Here is a 14,989-nt window from a genome sequence, read left to right as displayed (position 1 = left end):
ATGCAAGTTCATTGCACGCGGAGACGGTTAGGAGAAAACCATGCTCAAATTAGATGCATCAACGTTCGACAACATATATTCCATTTTCCAGTAAAAAGAAGAGCTTTGAAACAGCTTTGAAGATTTGCAACTTTTCAGAACCCCAATCCAAAAGCATATTCACATTGAAGACGAATAGGATAAACAAGATATACATCACTAAAATTCACCATAAACTTATACGGACACCATACATTTTAGGGTTTTTATGGAGAAGATATGGGATGCTTGAAGCTTATTCACATAGATAACACTCTCCCAAGTCCACGAAACAACGAAAAGTTCCTTGCTCGCTTCCACCGGCCAATGTTTGCCGGATTACTTCTGAACTTATCTGACCAACTCCTTTTTGGAGTTTACTGTGCTCTTCTTCAAGGATATGCCAGGCTGCCAGCAGAGAAATATGCCATGGGATACTTACTTGGCTACTAGTTTTGCAATATACTTGTATCTTGGCCAATTCTTGCACGGAGAACTTCAAGGACGGCAAACATCTGTTCCCTGGACATTGGCAACAGAAAACACATCCTCATTAGAGCTGCAGTTATTCATTCCTTTGGCGCTCATTTCTGAACAGACAATCTCGGCCTCTCGCAACCTCCCCTCCTTTTGAAGGCCAGATGTAAGTTCATGGCACGTCGAGGCATTTAGAAGAAAACCATTCTCAAACAGTTCTCTGTACCAACAATAGGCACCACTGAAGTCCTTCAGTCCACAGTGTCCCTTAACAAGTAAGCTATACGTATCAGCTTTAGGAGTCAATCCTTGAGCCTTCATATCATTTACTAGGTCCTTTACCTCTGAAATTTGTCCTTGCTTGAAGTGCCCCAGAATCAAGCTATTATATGTCATCCTGTCAACATAAACATTCTGGTTTACCATCTCAGAGTGCAAAGCAAGTCCCTTTTGAGTGTCTCCGTGCTCTGCGTAACCATGAATGAGTGCATTATATACAACCCGGTCAGGAACCAAGCCCATCTGTAGCATTTCACTATATAGCTTCTCTGCTAATGCCATATCTTCCCTGATACACCCACTAATTAGAGGATGATATGTATGCAAAGTAGGTTTCATGCCCAGACTCTTGATAGTTTCAAACAATTCCAGACATTTCTGGGTGTTTCCAGCATCAGAATAACCTGAAATTAGGGAGTTGTATGAGATCACATTCGGGCTATAACCGCTACTTGTAATTTGAGATACATAGTCTTCAGCTTCCATCAACCGTCCTTTCTTGCAGAGTCCATGAATGAGTGCATTGTAGGTTACAAGTGTTGGACTTATCCCAGTTTTCGCCATCTCATCAAGGAATCTGTAAGCATCTTTCAGATTCCCCACCGTACAGCAACCACCAATGAGCATATTATATATTTGTGCATTTGGCAAAACCCCTCTGCTTAGCATGTCCCTCAGTACTATTTCAGCTTCAAGAAGCCTCCCGTCCTTGCATAAACCATTTACAAGAGAACCATAGCTCACAATATTTGGCTTAATCCCCTTATTTTCCATCTCTTCAACAATCTGGAAACACTTATCAAATGCACACATCTGCCCGTAGCCATTAATAAGGATGTTATACGTCTCCAAATTTGGACAAACTCCCTTCTTTGCCATGTTCTTCACCCATTCCTCAGCCATATCCATATCCTTTGTCTCACGGATCTTGTCAATCAAAGAATTGAAGGTGATGCAGTTCGGCTTCAACCCGCGTACTTCCATTTGTTCAATGGCCAAAATGGCTTTGTCTATCTCACCCCTTTGACAATAACCACTGACAATAGTATTATATACTACTACATCTGGAATAAAACCAGTTTCCATTAGTTTCTTCAAAACCTTCTCTGCCTTCTCAATGTTTCCTTCCTTGCACAAGCCATTCAACAAAATGCTACAAGTATAACCATTAATCCTCACACCTTTCCTCATTGCTTCTTCAAATAAAGCCAGTGACCCCTCACCATCCCCACACCTGAAATGCCCATCAAAGAGTATGCTATAAGTAAAACCATCAGGTACAAAGCTGTGAGCATCCATCTCTTCCAAAATCCTTTTTGCGTCCTCCATTCTCTTCGCCCGACAAAGTCCACTGAGCATTGTATTATATGTGACCATATTAGCTTCCACATTCTCATCCTTCATCCTCTCTCTCAATTCAAAGGCCTTCTCCAACTCACCCTGCCTTAGAATACCCATCAATCATCGTATTGTATGTAACCAAATTCGGGGTCACCTTTCCCTCAATCATTTCATCAAACACCTTCTGTGCGTCCATTGCTTTCTTCTCTTTACACAACCCACCGAGTAAAACATTATACACAAACACACCTGGATTCATCTGCTTCATCTTCATTGAATTCACTAGTTGACCAGCCCTTTCCAGGTCCCCTAACTTTACAGAAGCTTGTATTGCCTTCCCATAAGTGAACTTATCAGGTCGAATGCCCTGACCCAACTCGAAAATCTCCGAAAACAATTCAAGGGTCTTACCAAACTGTTTTGAAGTCACCAAAGATTCAAGCATCACATTGACAGAAGCTAAGCAAGGGCGTTTACCACTTTTCCTCATCAAACTGTACAATTCTACAGCTTCATTTGGCATCTTAGACTCTGAACAAGCTGCTAAAAGCATGTCGCAGAATGTGGGTTTCATGGAGGGTGCAGAGAGAGAAAACAGGGTGTAGAGTTCAGTGGGGGAAGAGAAGGGTGAACCGGGGAGAATGAGAGACTTGATGAGCCTCCGTGCTGTTTCAGAGCGACCCTGCTGGAGAAGGACTCGGAGTTTTCGGACTTGCTCATGGCGTTGTTGGTCATGGATGTTGGTGGGGTTGTGGTTCTCTGTTGGGCCTTCAATCTGTGGTTGATGAGCTTGGTTGCCAGCAGAGTCTGTGCAGAGATTGAAAGATAGAGGGACTGAGATTGGATTTTGAGGTTTGTTGATGGCATTCAATACGGATTTGGGAAGGAGATAGACACGTCTTGCCATTTTCAACTTTTCAGAGCCTGTAACCAGTCAAGGACCCAGGTATTAAAACTGCAAAGGGCTGAACTTCAAATCCAAATTCATTAGCAGAAGGAGTTTGTCAAACTTTCAACAGAGTCTCCTTTGTTTCTACGACATTCCCCCAAGTTCACACCTGTTGATGACAAAAAAAAATTGTAGATGTATTACAAAGGCTGTGAGAATGATTTGCAAATCCGTACGTAGAAGTCAATATATGTTGCATTTCTAATCGCTCCTGTCTAACATTTTATTACAAACTTGGCATCCATCCCTTGGGACTTGGAAATCCCTCACCCAAACATAGCCTACAACTATTGCAATGAGGGGATAGAATCCAAATATACAAATTGGAACGTCACGAATGAGAGCTACACAACACCTAAATTCGACTCATCCAACACGCATTCTCAAGAAAAACAACATACTTGAAATTTTTTTAACTCGAATTCAATAATCGTTCCTTCAAACCTCATAAAATTCGGTCAACCTGTTATTTATTTGTTACTTTCAATATAATTCATCATTTAATTTTGTCAATTTTCCGACTTTGAGGCAGCTAGAGAGAGGAAGACTACTGAATTCAGTGATTCAGGTTCAAAATTCCAGTCCCTAATTTCCCCAATTCCACAAATCGCTAAACCCTGAAATTCAAGAACAAAAGGAAAAAGAAACACACTTACATGAGGAAGGAGTTAGCAGCAGTCCAGAGTAGCCACCGCCTGGAGGTGGAGGAGAGGTGTAGTCACGGCAGAGCGCAGAGGAAGAGGAGTCAGGGATTTTGATTGACCCTTCAAAAACCTAAATCCCTATTTTTTTGTTGCTCTTAATTTGATCGTAAAACCCTTCTAAAACCCTCTTTGTAATTAAAACCCAAAAGAAAAATGGAGATTTCTTTTTGGATTTTGAACTTTGAAGGCTCTTTAATGGGCTTTTTCATTGGGCCAATAATTTCTTTTTTTGTCCCTGTTTCTTTGGATTCATAAATTAAGAGGGTGTATTTAATTAAGATTTTGATATCAATCTTGTGAGATTTCCGCTAAATTTAAGCACGTGATAAGCACGTTCTTTCTCCAGTTTGTTTCCTAAAAGGGGGATTACCTGCTTTTCAAGTGCTTAATTTTGATGGAAATTCTCAAAGTTAGCATAGGAACTAATGCTCTATATTTTTTTTTCAAATGCAAATTGATTTTAAATTCAAAGACTAAAACTTAAATTCGGTTACTGTTCAGGGACCAATACTCCAATTTCTCTTAAAGAAATCCATTACCCATAATACAAAATGTGTCAATGGTAATTGGCAAGGCATATAGAATAACAAGATCTTCCTCCAAAGACCAATACAAATGTTTCTAACACCCTTGGTTAGGACGGTGCTATCTACACACCCCGTTTTATCTTTCACACATACCTCTTAATTTTTCAGACCATCGAATCAAATAAATTAAAAATAATCAATAAATAGAAATTTACAAGAGATATATGGATAGCACCAGCCCCTTCACCAACCAACACCAACCAACCAAACATTTTAGTAGGTTGTGGGTACCATAAAACCATTTTCCAGCATTAATTCAAGGACTTATATGCTTGCATCTGACAGCAGTTATGGCTGGACCAACAAAAAATTGGTAAAAGTGAAGCCTCTGAAGCTTGCATAATTGAGAAAAATACTTGTCTCTGTCATTAGTCGCCTTGGTGGATCTTCATAATTACAACCAAAAATGTTCTTTAGCTAATTGGTCCGAATATTATGCAGGCTAGGCATCCAACATAATAAATTTGTATCATGCTCCCAAGTATCTTATATTGATTTATTTCGTTATAACTTAGTCGTTGTATCAAGAATTTAACGGTTAAAAACTACATAGTATAGAATACTTCGGAACATACTTAAAAATCTCATAGGCGAGAAGACCATACATTTTGTAATTCAATGTCTGGTCCACTTTTGTGGGGCTACAGAAATGTGTCATTTTCTACTATTTTTGTATTTTCTCTGAAAGATAATAAGATTGCTATGATCATATCCAGAAATGGAAGAATGGGTGTTGAACTGTTTGGAATTATCAATCTTCTTTGTTTTCTGCAATGGATAGAGGATAGTGAATCATTTTTTTTTATATCTGAATACAATGAAAAAATTTCAAACCGAGTATATGATCACATCATTCATAAGACATCTCTCGTAACAGAAAAAACTTTGTATTTTAATCTCGTTTGTCTTCACGTTAGGGCAGATGCCCTAGTCATGCAGCCATACCGAGCAACAAATTTTCTTGTATATATTTTGAGAGAGAGAGAGAGAGAGAACAATTGTGACATATTCCATTCCCATGGAGTTTATTCATTTGAGCAAAATCAAACCAAAAAATGAAAACAAAAAGGATCAAAGAAAAATCTCACAATTACAACCTAAAAGCCATTTCCCCTTTTGTGTTGCATTCCCATAACAACAATCTGTAAAACGTAATTTCCTTACTTTTCTTGACAATTCACAAGAGAACTAATTTTTCGAGTAGTCTCGATATCTTATGCTGTACGTAAAAAATTTGGCCGTCATTTTTCCTTTTGTTGTTGGTCTCCCTCTTTACAATCGCGCTGGTGTTCTTCGCAGAAGAGAATGATTTCGTAGCGTTTCTGCAGATTAAGAGTTGGGAACGAATGTCCCAACATACCCGAAACCAATGATGAAGAAGGCAGTTGCTTGGATGTAAAGGAACATGAAGAAGTAGTTCTTCCCAAAGACAAAATCGTAGCAGCCACAGAAGAAGAGGTACAATCCAACAGCTAGCTCTAACACATGAAGTCTGTTAACATGTAAAAAGCACGCACAAATGGCAAATTGCGGTCAGGCAGTATCGAACATCAAATCCTCATTTTACGGAAGTAGCATATGCGAGAATGTGTACCTTTCTCCGATCCTGAATCGAGATTTTCTGGGTAATTTCGTGGCTGCCTTCAAAGTCCTGAGAGCATCTCCAAGTTTCTCAGTGACGATCCACTCATTCACTCGACTAGCCTCTAGCAGACCAATGATTGTAGCCTTCGTACGGTGTAGTGACATGACGTTCTCAAATAGGATCCAGAACACCAGCAAATGGATTGACCTGCAAATTGTAGAATATGAATATCAGATGCGAACCGAATACAAGACAAATACAAATTGAAATGGAAAAAAAAAAAAGAAAAAAGCGAAGTTCAAAGGAAATCAGACCTTGGCGTGCCAACTGCATTGAGAATGGTAATCATGGAAGGAATATAAATCCCTCCCCACTTTGGCACCTCAACCTCAGGAACCATGACAGTTGAGGGCAAGACAATGCAGTAAAATACAAAGGCATTGATATGCGCTATGATCTTCCTGACAAAGAAGAAGCTGTAAATCACATGCACCTTCTTCCAGAACGTTACTTTCTGCAGTCAACATATCAAGGTAGAGGGTTAGCTATTCACTCGTTTCCACTTCACCTCCCACCATTGGTTAAATTTGATACGATTTATGAAAAACGCTTACCTTGTTTCTTACAATTTCCATGACCATTTTCCTGAAAAGATTAGCTGGACCGCAAGACCATCTGTGCTGTTGGTATCGGTAGGCCTTGAAAGTGCTTGGCAATTCATTCTTCACCTATAGAGCAAACGAAACGAGGATATGATGTTTCACTCAAAATCCGTCATGAATCCAAAGTTTACGGTACATTTGGAGTTGAAATCTACCAATTTTAGAAACAAAGTGGAGGCATAATCAAAAGTTGATGAAATGTAACTTAAAAATGCATTCAAAACGATTGGTTTTATACGTCCAAAGGTCAGATGAGACTTGCATCTCACGTACTACAAATGCTAAGAGATCTGTCCCTCTCTACAAGTTGGGTTTCATGTCGGAACATCGTTGAGTCAAAAGAATTAACTTTTTTTTGGCTTCCCTAAACCCTAAACCCTACTAGTGAGCAAAACACAACATTTGGATCGATCGGTTAAACACTCAAAAATACGTTAATGCAGAAAAAGATACAAGCACAGGACAGTAATGGTACCTGTATAGTACCAAGATATACGAATTTCCAGCCTTTGAGACTCGCTCGAACGGCCAGATCCATATCTTCCACTGTCGTCCGGTCCTTCCATCCTCCGGCTTCATTGATTGCAGTAATTCTCCATACACCAGCAGTCCCTAAATCATTATAACAACAAAACTGAGCATATTCATACTAATAATACTACCTCAACCCATTTAGCTTATGGTAATGCAATTTTCTTCCACTTCAAAACAAAATGACTGTTAAAGTACATATATTAAGAAGAGTAATACTATTTAGACGCACTCTTTAATACAAATGAGTTTTGCATACAACGATAGGGTCCACCACTGTTAGGGAGTGTGCTGGTTTTTTTCATTCTGTAACTAAATGACTACCGAAGAGCAATTCTACTTAGTTGACAAACTGACACACTTGCTGACATACACCCTTTCTAATACAAATGAATCCCACGTACAATTATCCTATAGTGGAGCCACTTTTATTAGACAATATGTCAATTTTATGCGCCTAAATATAATTATTGTATTTGGAAACAGAATTAGCCGTCAATTCAAACACTTGACCGCTCAAAATTTGCAGAAATTACCATTGAATCCAAAGAAGGCGTGAGTGGAGGAGCCCACTTCTTGTTCGACAGTGAAATGATAATCCAGAGACATTTCTTGCATTCTTGTCATCAAGCACTCATTTGAATTCACTGCCAAAATAAATATGTAAAAAAAGAAGTCTGAAAACAGCTGCTGCAAATTCTGCTGGAGTTTTCAAAAAGTAATGAGCTAGCAGAAAGTTAGGTCAAATATGTATAAAAGTTAGAGGGTAGAGTGTGACTAGGGTATATAAGGAATTGAGGTCCACCATTAAAGATGGCCACATGCTGCTGCCTGGTTAACAAGGAAGAAGAATCCCATGCTACAATGCTTGCCTTTGCAAATTTTTATGTTCAAACATAAAATGATTTTTCAATGTACCCGACGTACAAGAAGCAATATAAGTGAAGAGAAATATTTTTTTAAGTATTATTCCATTTGTAGAATGATATATGCTTTTCTGATTAGATTTGAGAGACAAAGGTAAAGGTGTTCATACAATATGCTTTTCAGAAAATCCCAATACTTTTTTGGAAAGGGAAGAGATCCCTTCCGGATATTTTCTATCAAAGACTACCAATTAATTAATTCAGACTTTTAAAATTTGATTTGACGATTACAAACAGAGAGTCTTTTAAAAAATTATAATAATTTTAATCGTTGAATCAAATTTTAAATATCCAGATTAATTGATTAGTAGATTTTGATGGAAAATATCTGAAAGGAATCTCTTTCTTTTTGGAAAAACCCCTAAACACTATTCAGAAGCACTGTTTATTATTCTGCCAAACAGACCTCGAATTCCAAGTACATTCCCAAAAAGACCTAGAATTTAATCTCCATAGACTATAGGTTACCCTTCATCATAGTCCATCCAATGCTTCAGCTACAAAGCTGATATGTTTTGGATTATCACTAACAAACCTCTGTAAAAGTTGCTTTGCTTTAAATGATTTCAAACTTAATTACTGTCAACCTATCAATATCTAATTAACTGGCGCCAAAACGTGTCAAATAATTTAATATAAATCAAAAGTTTAGTGAATCACACGATGATTGTTAGGAGAAAGCTGAAATACCATTTTAAGTATTTTCAGTTTCTAAAAAAATTGAACTGTCTAGCTGATCTTAGCCTCCAAAAAAAATAGGCTGTCGTGGTATCTTTCAAAAAAAAAGGTTGGGGGATTATGCATCCAGCTAAGAGCTTGTGCCATTTCTCCATTTGTGACCACAGATGCGCACAACCCACCAACAACCAATATATTAATTGTTAATAGCAACACAAATGTATTAGACGGATTAAAACAGACAAAGTGCTGAAAATAACATCTAGGTTTTCTGGTCCTCAAAATTGCATGCATTGATGGAAATAGCACCAATGCCATTGATTTTGATTTTCCACACCGATTTTTTCATGTGGGTTGGTTTGGACAGTGGGTCCCAAGTAACATAAATGCTCTGTTACGAGTGATATTTTTTCACATGTTATAATATATGTGAACAATAAGATCAAACTGTTCTGTTTTTATAATTTATCAGCTATATATAAATTATACGTGTTATAGTTTTAGTAAAATGATCATGTCACGTAATTGTGTTTCGAAAACATCAAAGATAGGCTCTAAAGCAAAGAGAAGAGACAGAAGGTTCGGACACGTGGCAAACAAAACCAGCGACAAGACAAACACAGCAATTGGAAAAAGGACAACCCAAGGAGGGGCCCACCTACTTCCGAGAAATCTTCTCAAACAAGCATAGAGGCACCGACAGTTTTAAGGTCAAGACAGTCCCTGATTTTAGGAATTCGGATCCTCAATTCTCAGAATTTATGAATCGTTTTCGTTTACCGTAATTTTCATTAAATATTATTTGTATTTTAAATAATAAAATTTAAAATTATTTCTGATCGTACAATGGATAATAAATGAATAAAATATGTAAATCTCTAAAATCCTTTCAAAGAAGATAAAAAAATAATCCTTATTTTGATTTTAATACCCAACTAAAATAAACCAAAATCAAATTAAACACTACATTAAAAAACTTACTTCTGAAATAATTAAAAACTTGTTTGGTTATAAAAGCGATTTTGATTAATTTCGGCAAAAGAACCTTAAATTGCTGAGGTCGTAAAAATGCTTTTCAAATAAGCACTTTCAATCAGATGTTTTTCTAGAACGCACTTGAAATTTATAATTTCAACGTGCTTTTACACAAACACTTATATTAAAAGTGTTTGCTTTTACACAAACATTTATATTAAAAGGAAAACTAATGAAAAAAGTTTGAAAACTTTGAGTTTTAATGATAAGGACAAATTAAAGAGTAAAATGAATAGTATCAGGATTGACTTTTTAGTGTAAAAATATGATTTTTCGTTAAAATAAACCGTACCAGAATCTTTTTATTAAAGTTTTCATTATTAAAAGTGTGTATGAACGTAAGTGTTTTATCCAAAAGCAATTCCAAAACGGCCAAACGAATCAAAGAATTGAGATTAATGGGGGATTAAAGAACTAACCGAACTTCCAGCGAGTCTGGACGAGGGCGAGCTCAGGGTTGTGGAGGAGGAAGGGGATCGTCCGCCAGAGAAAGTCGGGCTCCGGCTGGAAATCGGCGTCAAAAATGGCGACGAAATCGCAGCTTTTGACGTAACTGCGCTTCATGCCTTCTTTGAGCGCCCCAGCTTTGTAGCCATTTCTATTGTCTCTTATTTCGTACTTTATGTTTATCCCCTTGCTTGCCCATCTTTGGCACTCCAGCTCCACCATCTCCTGCATTTTAATATAACAATTAGTACAACCCAAATTTCCAAAATTTAACTTGGTAATTAAAATTTGAGCATTTGGGTTGTTTTTACAGGGAAGTTGACTAAAATGATTTTACAAATTTCGATTGCTGAACTGATCAAAATCAAATGCAGATGACATATCAATCGAATGTTTACGATATATCCATCAATTCTAAAAAAATAATTATATCAACTCTTAAGATTTGTAGGCTGATCATTTCCGTCAATTTGTATTGCGAGAAATATTCTAAACTACTCAAATACTTTAATTTATGAAAAAGTGACTCAAATTTGGATTCAAAGGACCAACACACTCACTTAGCCAACTAAATTTTCTTTGAGAATTATTCCAAAACATAGGAAAATATAAATTTGGTATAAATTTATGAAATGTTTGAGTTTTTGTAAGCGTAGTTTGAGTCGGTTGGTTAGGTGGCCGAATAAACCCGAGCTCGAATTCCCTTTCCAAATAGTTAGGTTGTTTAGACGTATAAAAGAAAAGATTTTTGCTAGTGACCTTGATGGTTGTGTCAGTTGAATCATCAAGTACTTGGACGATGATCCTATCCGACGGCCATGAAAGGCCACAGGCAGCTCCGATTGAAATCTGATAAACCTGCAACAACAATGAAATCACCAAAACACAAACTTAATCAATGTAATTAACTCAAAAACTAAAACCGCATATAAAACCGTTATCGTTTCGCCTCAAAAAATAATTAAGGAAAAGACTAGGGATAAGGACCTCTCTCTCATTGTACATTGGGATTTGGACCAGAACCATTGGATAGGCCGAGTTCCCGAGCTCCACGTCATCTTTCATGGGCTCCCATTTGTACCGCTTCTCCGGCTTCCGCCCGAAGAACTTGATCAGAACGATGACGACCGCCATGTACAGCCGCTCGACGAAGAGCATCACCGACATGATCAGACACAGAACGACGGCGAGTCGCAGCATAGGAACGATCAATGGGGCCTTGATCTGGTCCCAAATCAACCCCATTTGCATGGAAATGTCGTCTCTGGCGCCGAAAAATGAATCCGGGAGCATCGACGCCGTCGGCAGTCGCTCCATTTGGGAGTTTTTCTTTGATTTTTCGTCGCAGAAAACAGAGGAGGAGCAAATGGGAGAGAAAAAAAGTGCAAAGACAAAAACTTTTTGGATTTTGAGACAAACCCAGAAGATAAAAGTGGATTTTTAGGAAAAAAATCACGAGAACTTACTTGTTTGATCGGAAAAACGATGGAAATGGAAGAAGAGCTGAAGTTTCAGTGGTTCAACCTCCACCACATTTGATATTTCAAGCTCAAATGCACGGAAAACACACAGAAACAATCGACCACCTGAATATTTGTTTGTGTTGGAAAAAAAAAAAAGGCTCCTCTTCTTTTCTTTTCCCCCTTTTTTCTAAAAATACAGAGGCTTTTCTGCTTCAGAAAACAAGGAAAAAACAGAGGAAGAACAGCGCATATATGCGCGCGCGCGTGTGTATACACACACAATGTGGCAACAGAAAAATCAGAAACAGAAAGGCAAGGTAGTTGCAAAATGTAATGGAAATAAAAAGCTCTCTAATTTCCTTGGGGTTTTAGGGTGTTTTGGCAGTTTTGAGCTCTCTCTCTCTCTCTCTCTCTCTCTCTCTCTCTCTCTCTCTACCTCTTTTATAAGCCTCCAGTTCAGTCCTCTCAAATATGGTTTTTGTTTTTAAACATTAAAGAAAAGCCTTTGTTACGGTTCATTTTAATGAAAAATCATATTTTTACAATAAAAAGTCAATTCTAGTACTATTTACTTTATCTTTTATTTTATCCTTATCATTAAAATTTAAAATTTTCAATCTATTTTTATTAGTCTTTTTCTTTTTTTTTTAGCATTTTTCGAAGTAGAAAAGAGAAAAATGCAAATGTGCCGGTGGCGCGTACTACCGGCGGCTGACGTCATATGACAGCAGTAGCCGTTTACCAAATTTGTCACCTAACACTCATGATCGTCAGTCTTTTTGGAGAAATTCCAATAAAAATGACTAAAAAAGTTAATTTTGAGTAATCATTTTTTAAGGTGGGATATTTCCAACTATATTTCCATAATTACAATCTAATATTGATGGGGAATGGGGATTTTGTTTTTAGATAAAGAGAAAATATAGCCAAACACACAATACAGTGGGGTTTTTCTACCATTTTTTAGGCGAGTTAATAGAAAATTTTCAAATTACTTGGTATTTGAGCAAGTACTTTATAGTGGAGGGACACAGAAAAATATATAATTTTCTCCACTTGTATTTTAACATGTATAGTACCGCCTAATGTCCGATACTTGAAAAAATCTCTCTAGTCAAAGCCGCAATGCTGTTACATAATACACAGAGCAATTTCAGGGGTCGGTAGATCTTGTTTCGTTGCTCGGGTGCTCTATTTTTAGGAAAGAGCTAAATGACTGGCAACGAGATCTCCGAATTGCACTGCATCATGTAGTTTCTAAGTTGCGTGCAAGTATATAGGGTGGCAGTTCTCATAGCCAATTATACATTTAGACTGATTATTTCTGGCTTTTATTTTTTGAGAAATGAATAAGTAAATCATAAACATAAGTAAAACAACGTAAAAAAATAAAACGAAAATGTGAAAATTACTGTCTAGTATGTGTTGTTACTATAAGGGGCCACACACTTTGGAACGTGGTCTCATGATTATTCAAAGTCAGAAAAATATACATGAGAAGATCTTCCGAAAATCTTCCAAATATTTTGTACAAGTCCCTTTGTACCTTTTAAGTGTTTGAAGTAATACCTGTGTGAAATCCTGTTTTCGGATTTTACTGTTATAATCTACGTATTTGTATTATTGAGATTTTATATTATTTTTCAAAAATTTATATTACTTTATTTGAAATTAGATTTCAATTAAATTAGTTACGAAGAGTGAAGTTTGGAAAATTATTATTTACTTGTTGACCTTTTGAGGTCACAAGTAATGTTTTCGAATAGGTCTCGAAGCCACGAGTGCATAGGCAAAAACCGTTTGCGAGTCCAGCTTATAACGGTATTTTTACGGAAGTTTGAATTTGTGAAACTATAGATTGTGGAAATTATTTTAATTTCCACTTAGGGATAAAAAAGGCCCAAACACTTTTTGGGATTAAAGGAACGGCCATTTTAAGTGGAAAAGGGGGATCAATTAGAAAGAGGAAAAGAAAGGAAGGACCAATGGGGGAAAAAGGATTTTTTTTTCCCTCTATTCCTGTGAACCCATTTACACGCGCCAACCCGGAGTGGTTTCCGGCCACTTCCACCATTTTTTCAGGTAAAATTCAACTATCCATCACCTGCAACCTTTTCCACCATCTCCCATCTTCCATTTCCACCCCAAGTTGAGGGTTTTTAGGTCCAAAACCGTGAAAAAACCGTGCGGGTGACCCATAGAGCTTTGACGGCGATTCCGCCGTTCCGGTGAGTTTCACCACCCACCACCACCCTTAGTCAACTTTCCTTGGACCCAAGAACAAGATCCAACAAGTTGTAGGGGCGTTGGGACACCAAGGAAGTCGAATTAAAGAACACCCACCTTAGGGTTCCGGCGGTTCGTGGCCAGTTTGGTATGGCCGCAGGTATAAAGTTTACTCTACTTGTTGAGATCTTCATTCTTGTGAAATTTGAGAATTTTTAGAAAAAATCGAATTTTTCGATATGTAACATTTGATTTATGAAATGTTGTCGGTTGAGTATATTTTCGATAAGATCTGCCACTTGAATATTCTAACAATTGACGATCTTACCTTTGAATTGACACCAAATTTTAGTATGCTATTGTCGATATGATTTACAGACCTTAGGGTATTACTAGTGAAAATCTAGTGGGCTTATATTGGTTTGTTAGCGACTTGAATATATAAGATATGTTTATTATCTTAATTTTTTTTATTGGTACCAATTGTGAATAAGAATTGGTCTTATGAATATGATTTCTATTGAAATGTGATTTTATATATTTAGCCATAGACCTATGTTTATTAAACATGATTTGGCTTATGTACTGATGAGGATTGTGATATGTGATTTGACTTGCATATTTGAATGGTGGTTGATGTGCTTAGATGGTATGATATGATAAGATGTGGGTGACTTTAATATATGTGATATTGGTAATTACCCATGTTTGCATAATTATGATCCGGTGTGGATATGAATTGGTTTTATGAATATGTTTCTATTGAATTGTTATTTCCAATACTGAGACATTGATTTAAGTTTATGACATGAGATTTAACGTGTATATATTGAAATATGGTTTGATTGGTTTGCTTGCATGTTGTAATGAAATGTGAGGACTAGTGGTAGACCGTTAACCCGTGGTGATGGGGATTTGTTGCTTCAATATGGTTTTATCTCCCGTTTTGTTGATTCGTTCTAAATTTAGTATTTGTGCCTTATTTTCTTTGGTTGAACTTTTGTAAATTAAGTAACTTGTGCTTGTCTTATTTCTTTGAGTCGTTGTATATATGGTTGTTGGCCATCCGCGATTCCGTTGA

General features: G+C 37.1%; 2 protein-coding genes across 2 annotated transcripts; both read right to left on the bottom strand.

The window, feature by feature from the left end:
• Window positions 1-131: 131 nt before the first annotated feature.
• On the bottom strand, window positions 132-3,904 carry LOC103944313 (pentatricopeptide repeat-containing protein At5g12100, mitochondrial-like). The gene is given in 4 exon segments (XM_009354742.3): window positions 132-2,214; window positions 2,216-3,123; window positions 3,166-3,173; window positions 3,721-3,904. Coding segments are annotated over 2 exon segments (2,505 nt in total). The 5' UTR covers window positions 3,023-3,123; window positions 3,166-3,173; window positions 3,721-3,904; the 3' UTR covers window positions 132-516.
• A 1,449-nt stretch (window positions 3,905-5,353) lies between these two features.
• Window positions 5,354-12,105, bottom strand: LOC103944311 (glucomannan 4-beta-mannosyltransferase 9). The gene is made up of 9 exons (XM_009354739.3): window positions 11,207-12,105; window positions 10,979-11,077; window positions 10,192-10,444; window positions 7,670-7,780; window positions 7,078-7,214; window positions 6,555-6,668; window positions 6,255-6,454; window positions 5,950-6,147; window positions 5,354-5,847 (listed from the first exon to the last, which is right to left on the bottom strand). Exons 1-9 carry the CDS (start codon window positions 11,534-11,536, stop codon window positions 5,685-5,687), a joined length of 1,605 nt encoding a protein of 534 aa, XP_009353014.2. The 5' UTR covers window positions 11,537-12,105; the 3' UTR covers window positions 5,354-5,684.
• Window positions 12,106-14,989: the final 2,884 nt, after the last annotated feature.

The sequence above is a fragment of a genome, unplaced genomic scaffold, assembly GCF_019419815.1.
Source record: "Pyrus x bretschneideri cultivar Hongxiangsu unplaced genomic scaffold, Pyrus_bretschneideri_v1 Contig9, whole genome shotgun sequence".
In the NCBI taxonomy this organism is placed as follows: domain Eukaryota; kingdom Viridiplantae; phylum Streptophyta; class Magnoliopsida; order Rosales; family Rosaceae; genus Pyrus; species Pyrus x bretschneideri.
This window is presented reverse-complemented; position numbering and strand designations above follow the sequence as displayed.

Bases quoted from the DNA above. Each gene is read 5' to 3' on its own strand.
- LOC103944311 (XM_009354739.3), bottom strand. From the start codon at position 11,536: ATGGAGCGACTGCCGACGGCGTCGATGCTCCCGGATTCATTTTTCGGC. The intron at 7,781-10,191 runs GTTAGTTCTTTA...TTATTTTGGCAG, and splicing joins CCAGACTCGCTGGAAGTTCG to TGAATTCAAATGAGTGCTTG. The intron at 5,848-5,949 runs GTACACATTCTC...ACATGTTAACAG, and splicing joins CGATTCAGGATCGGAGAAAG to ACTTCATGTGTTAGAGCTAG.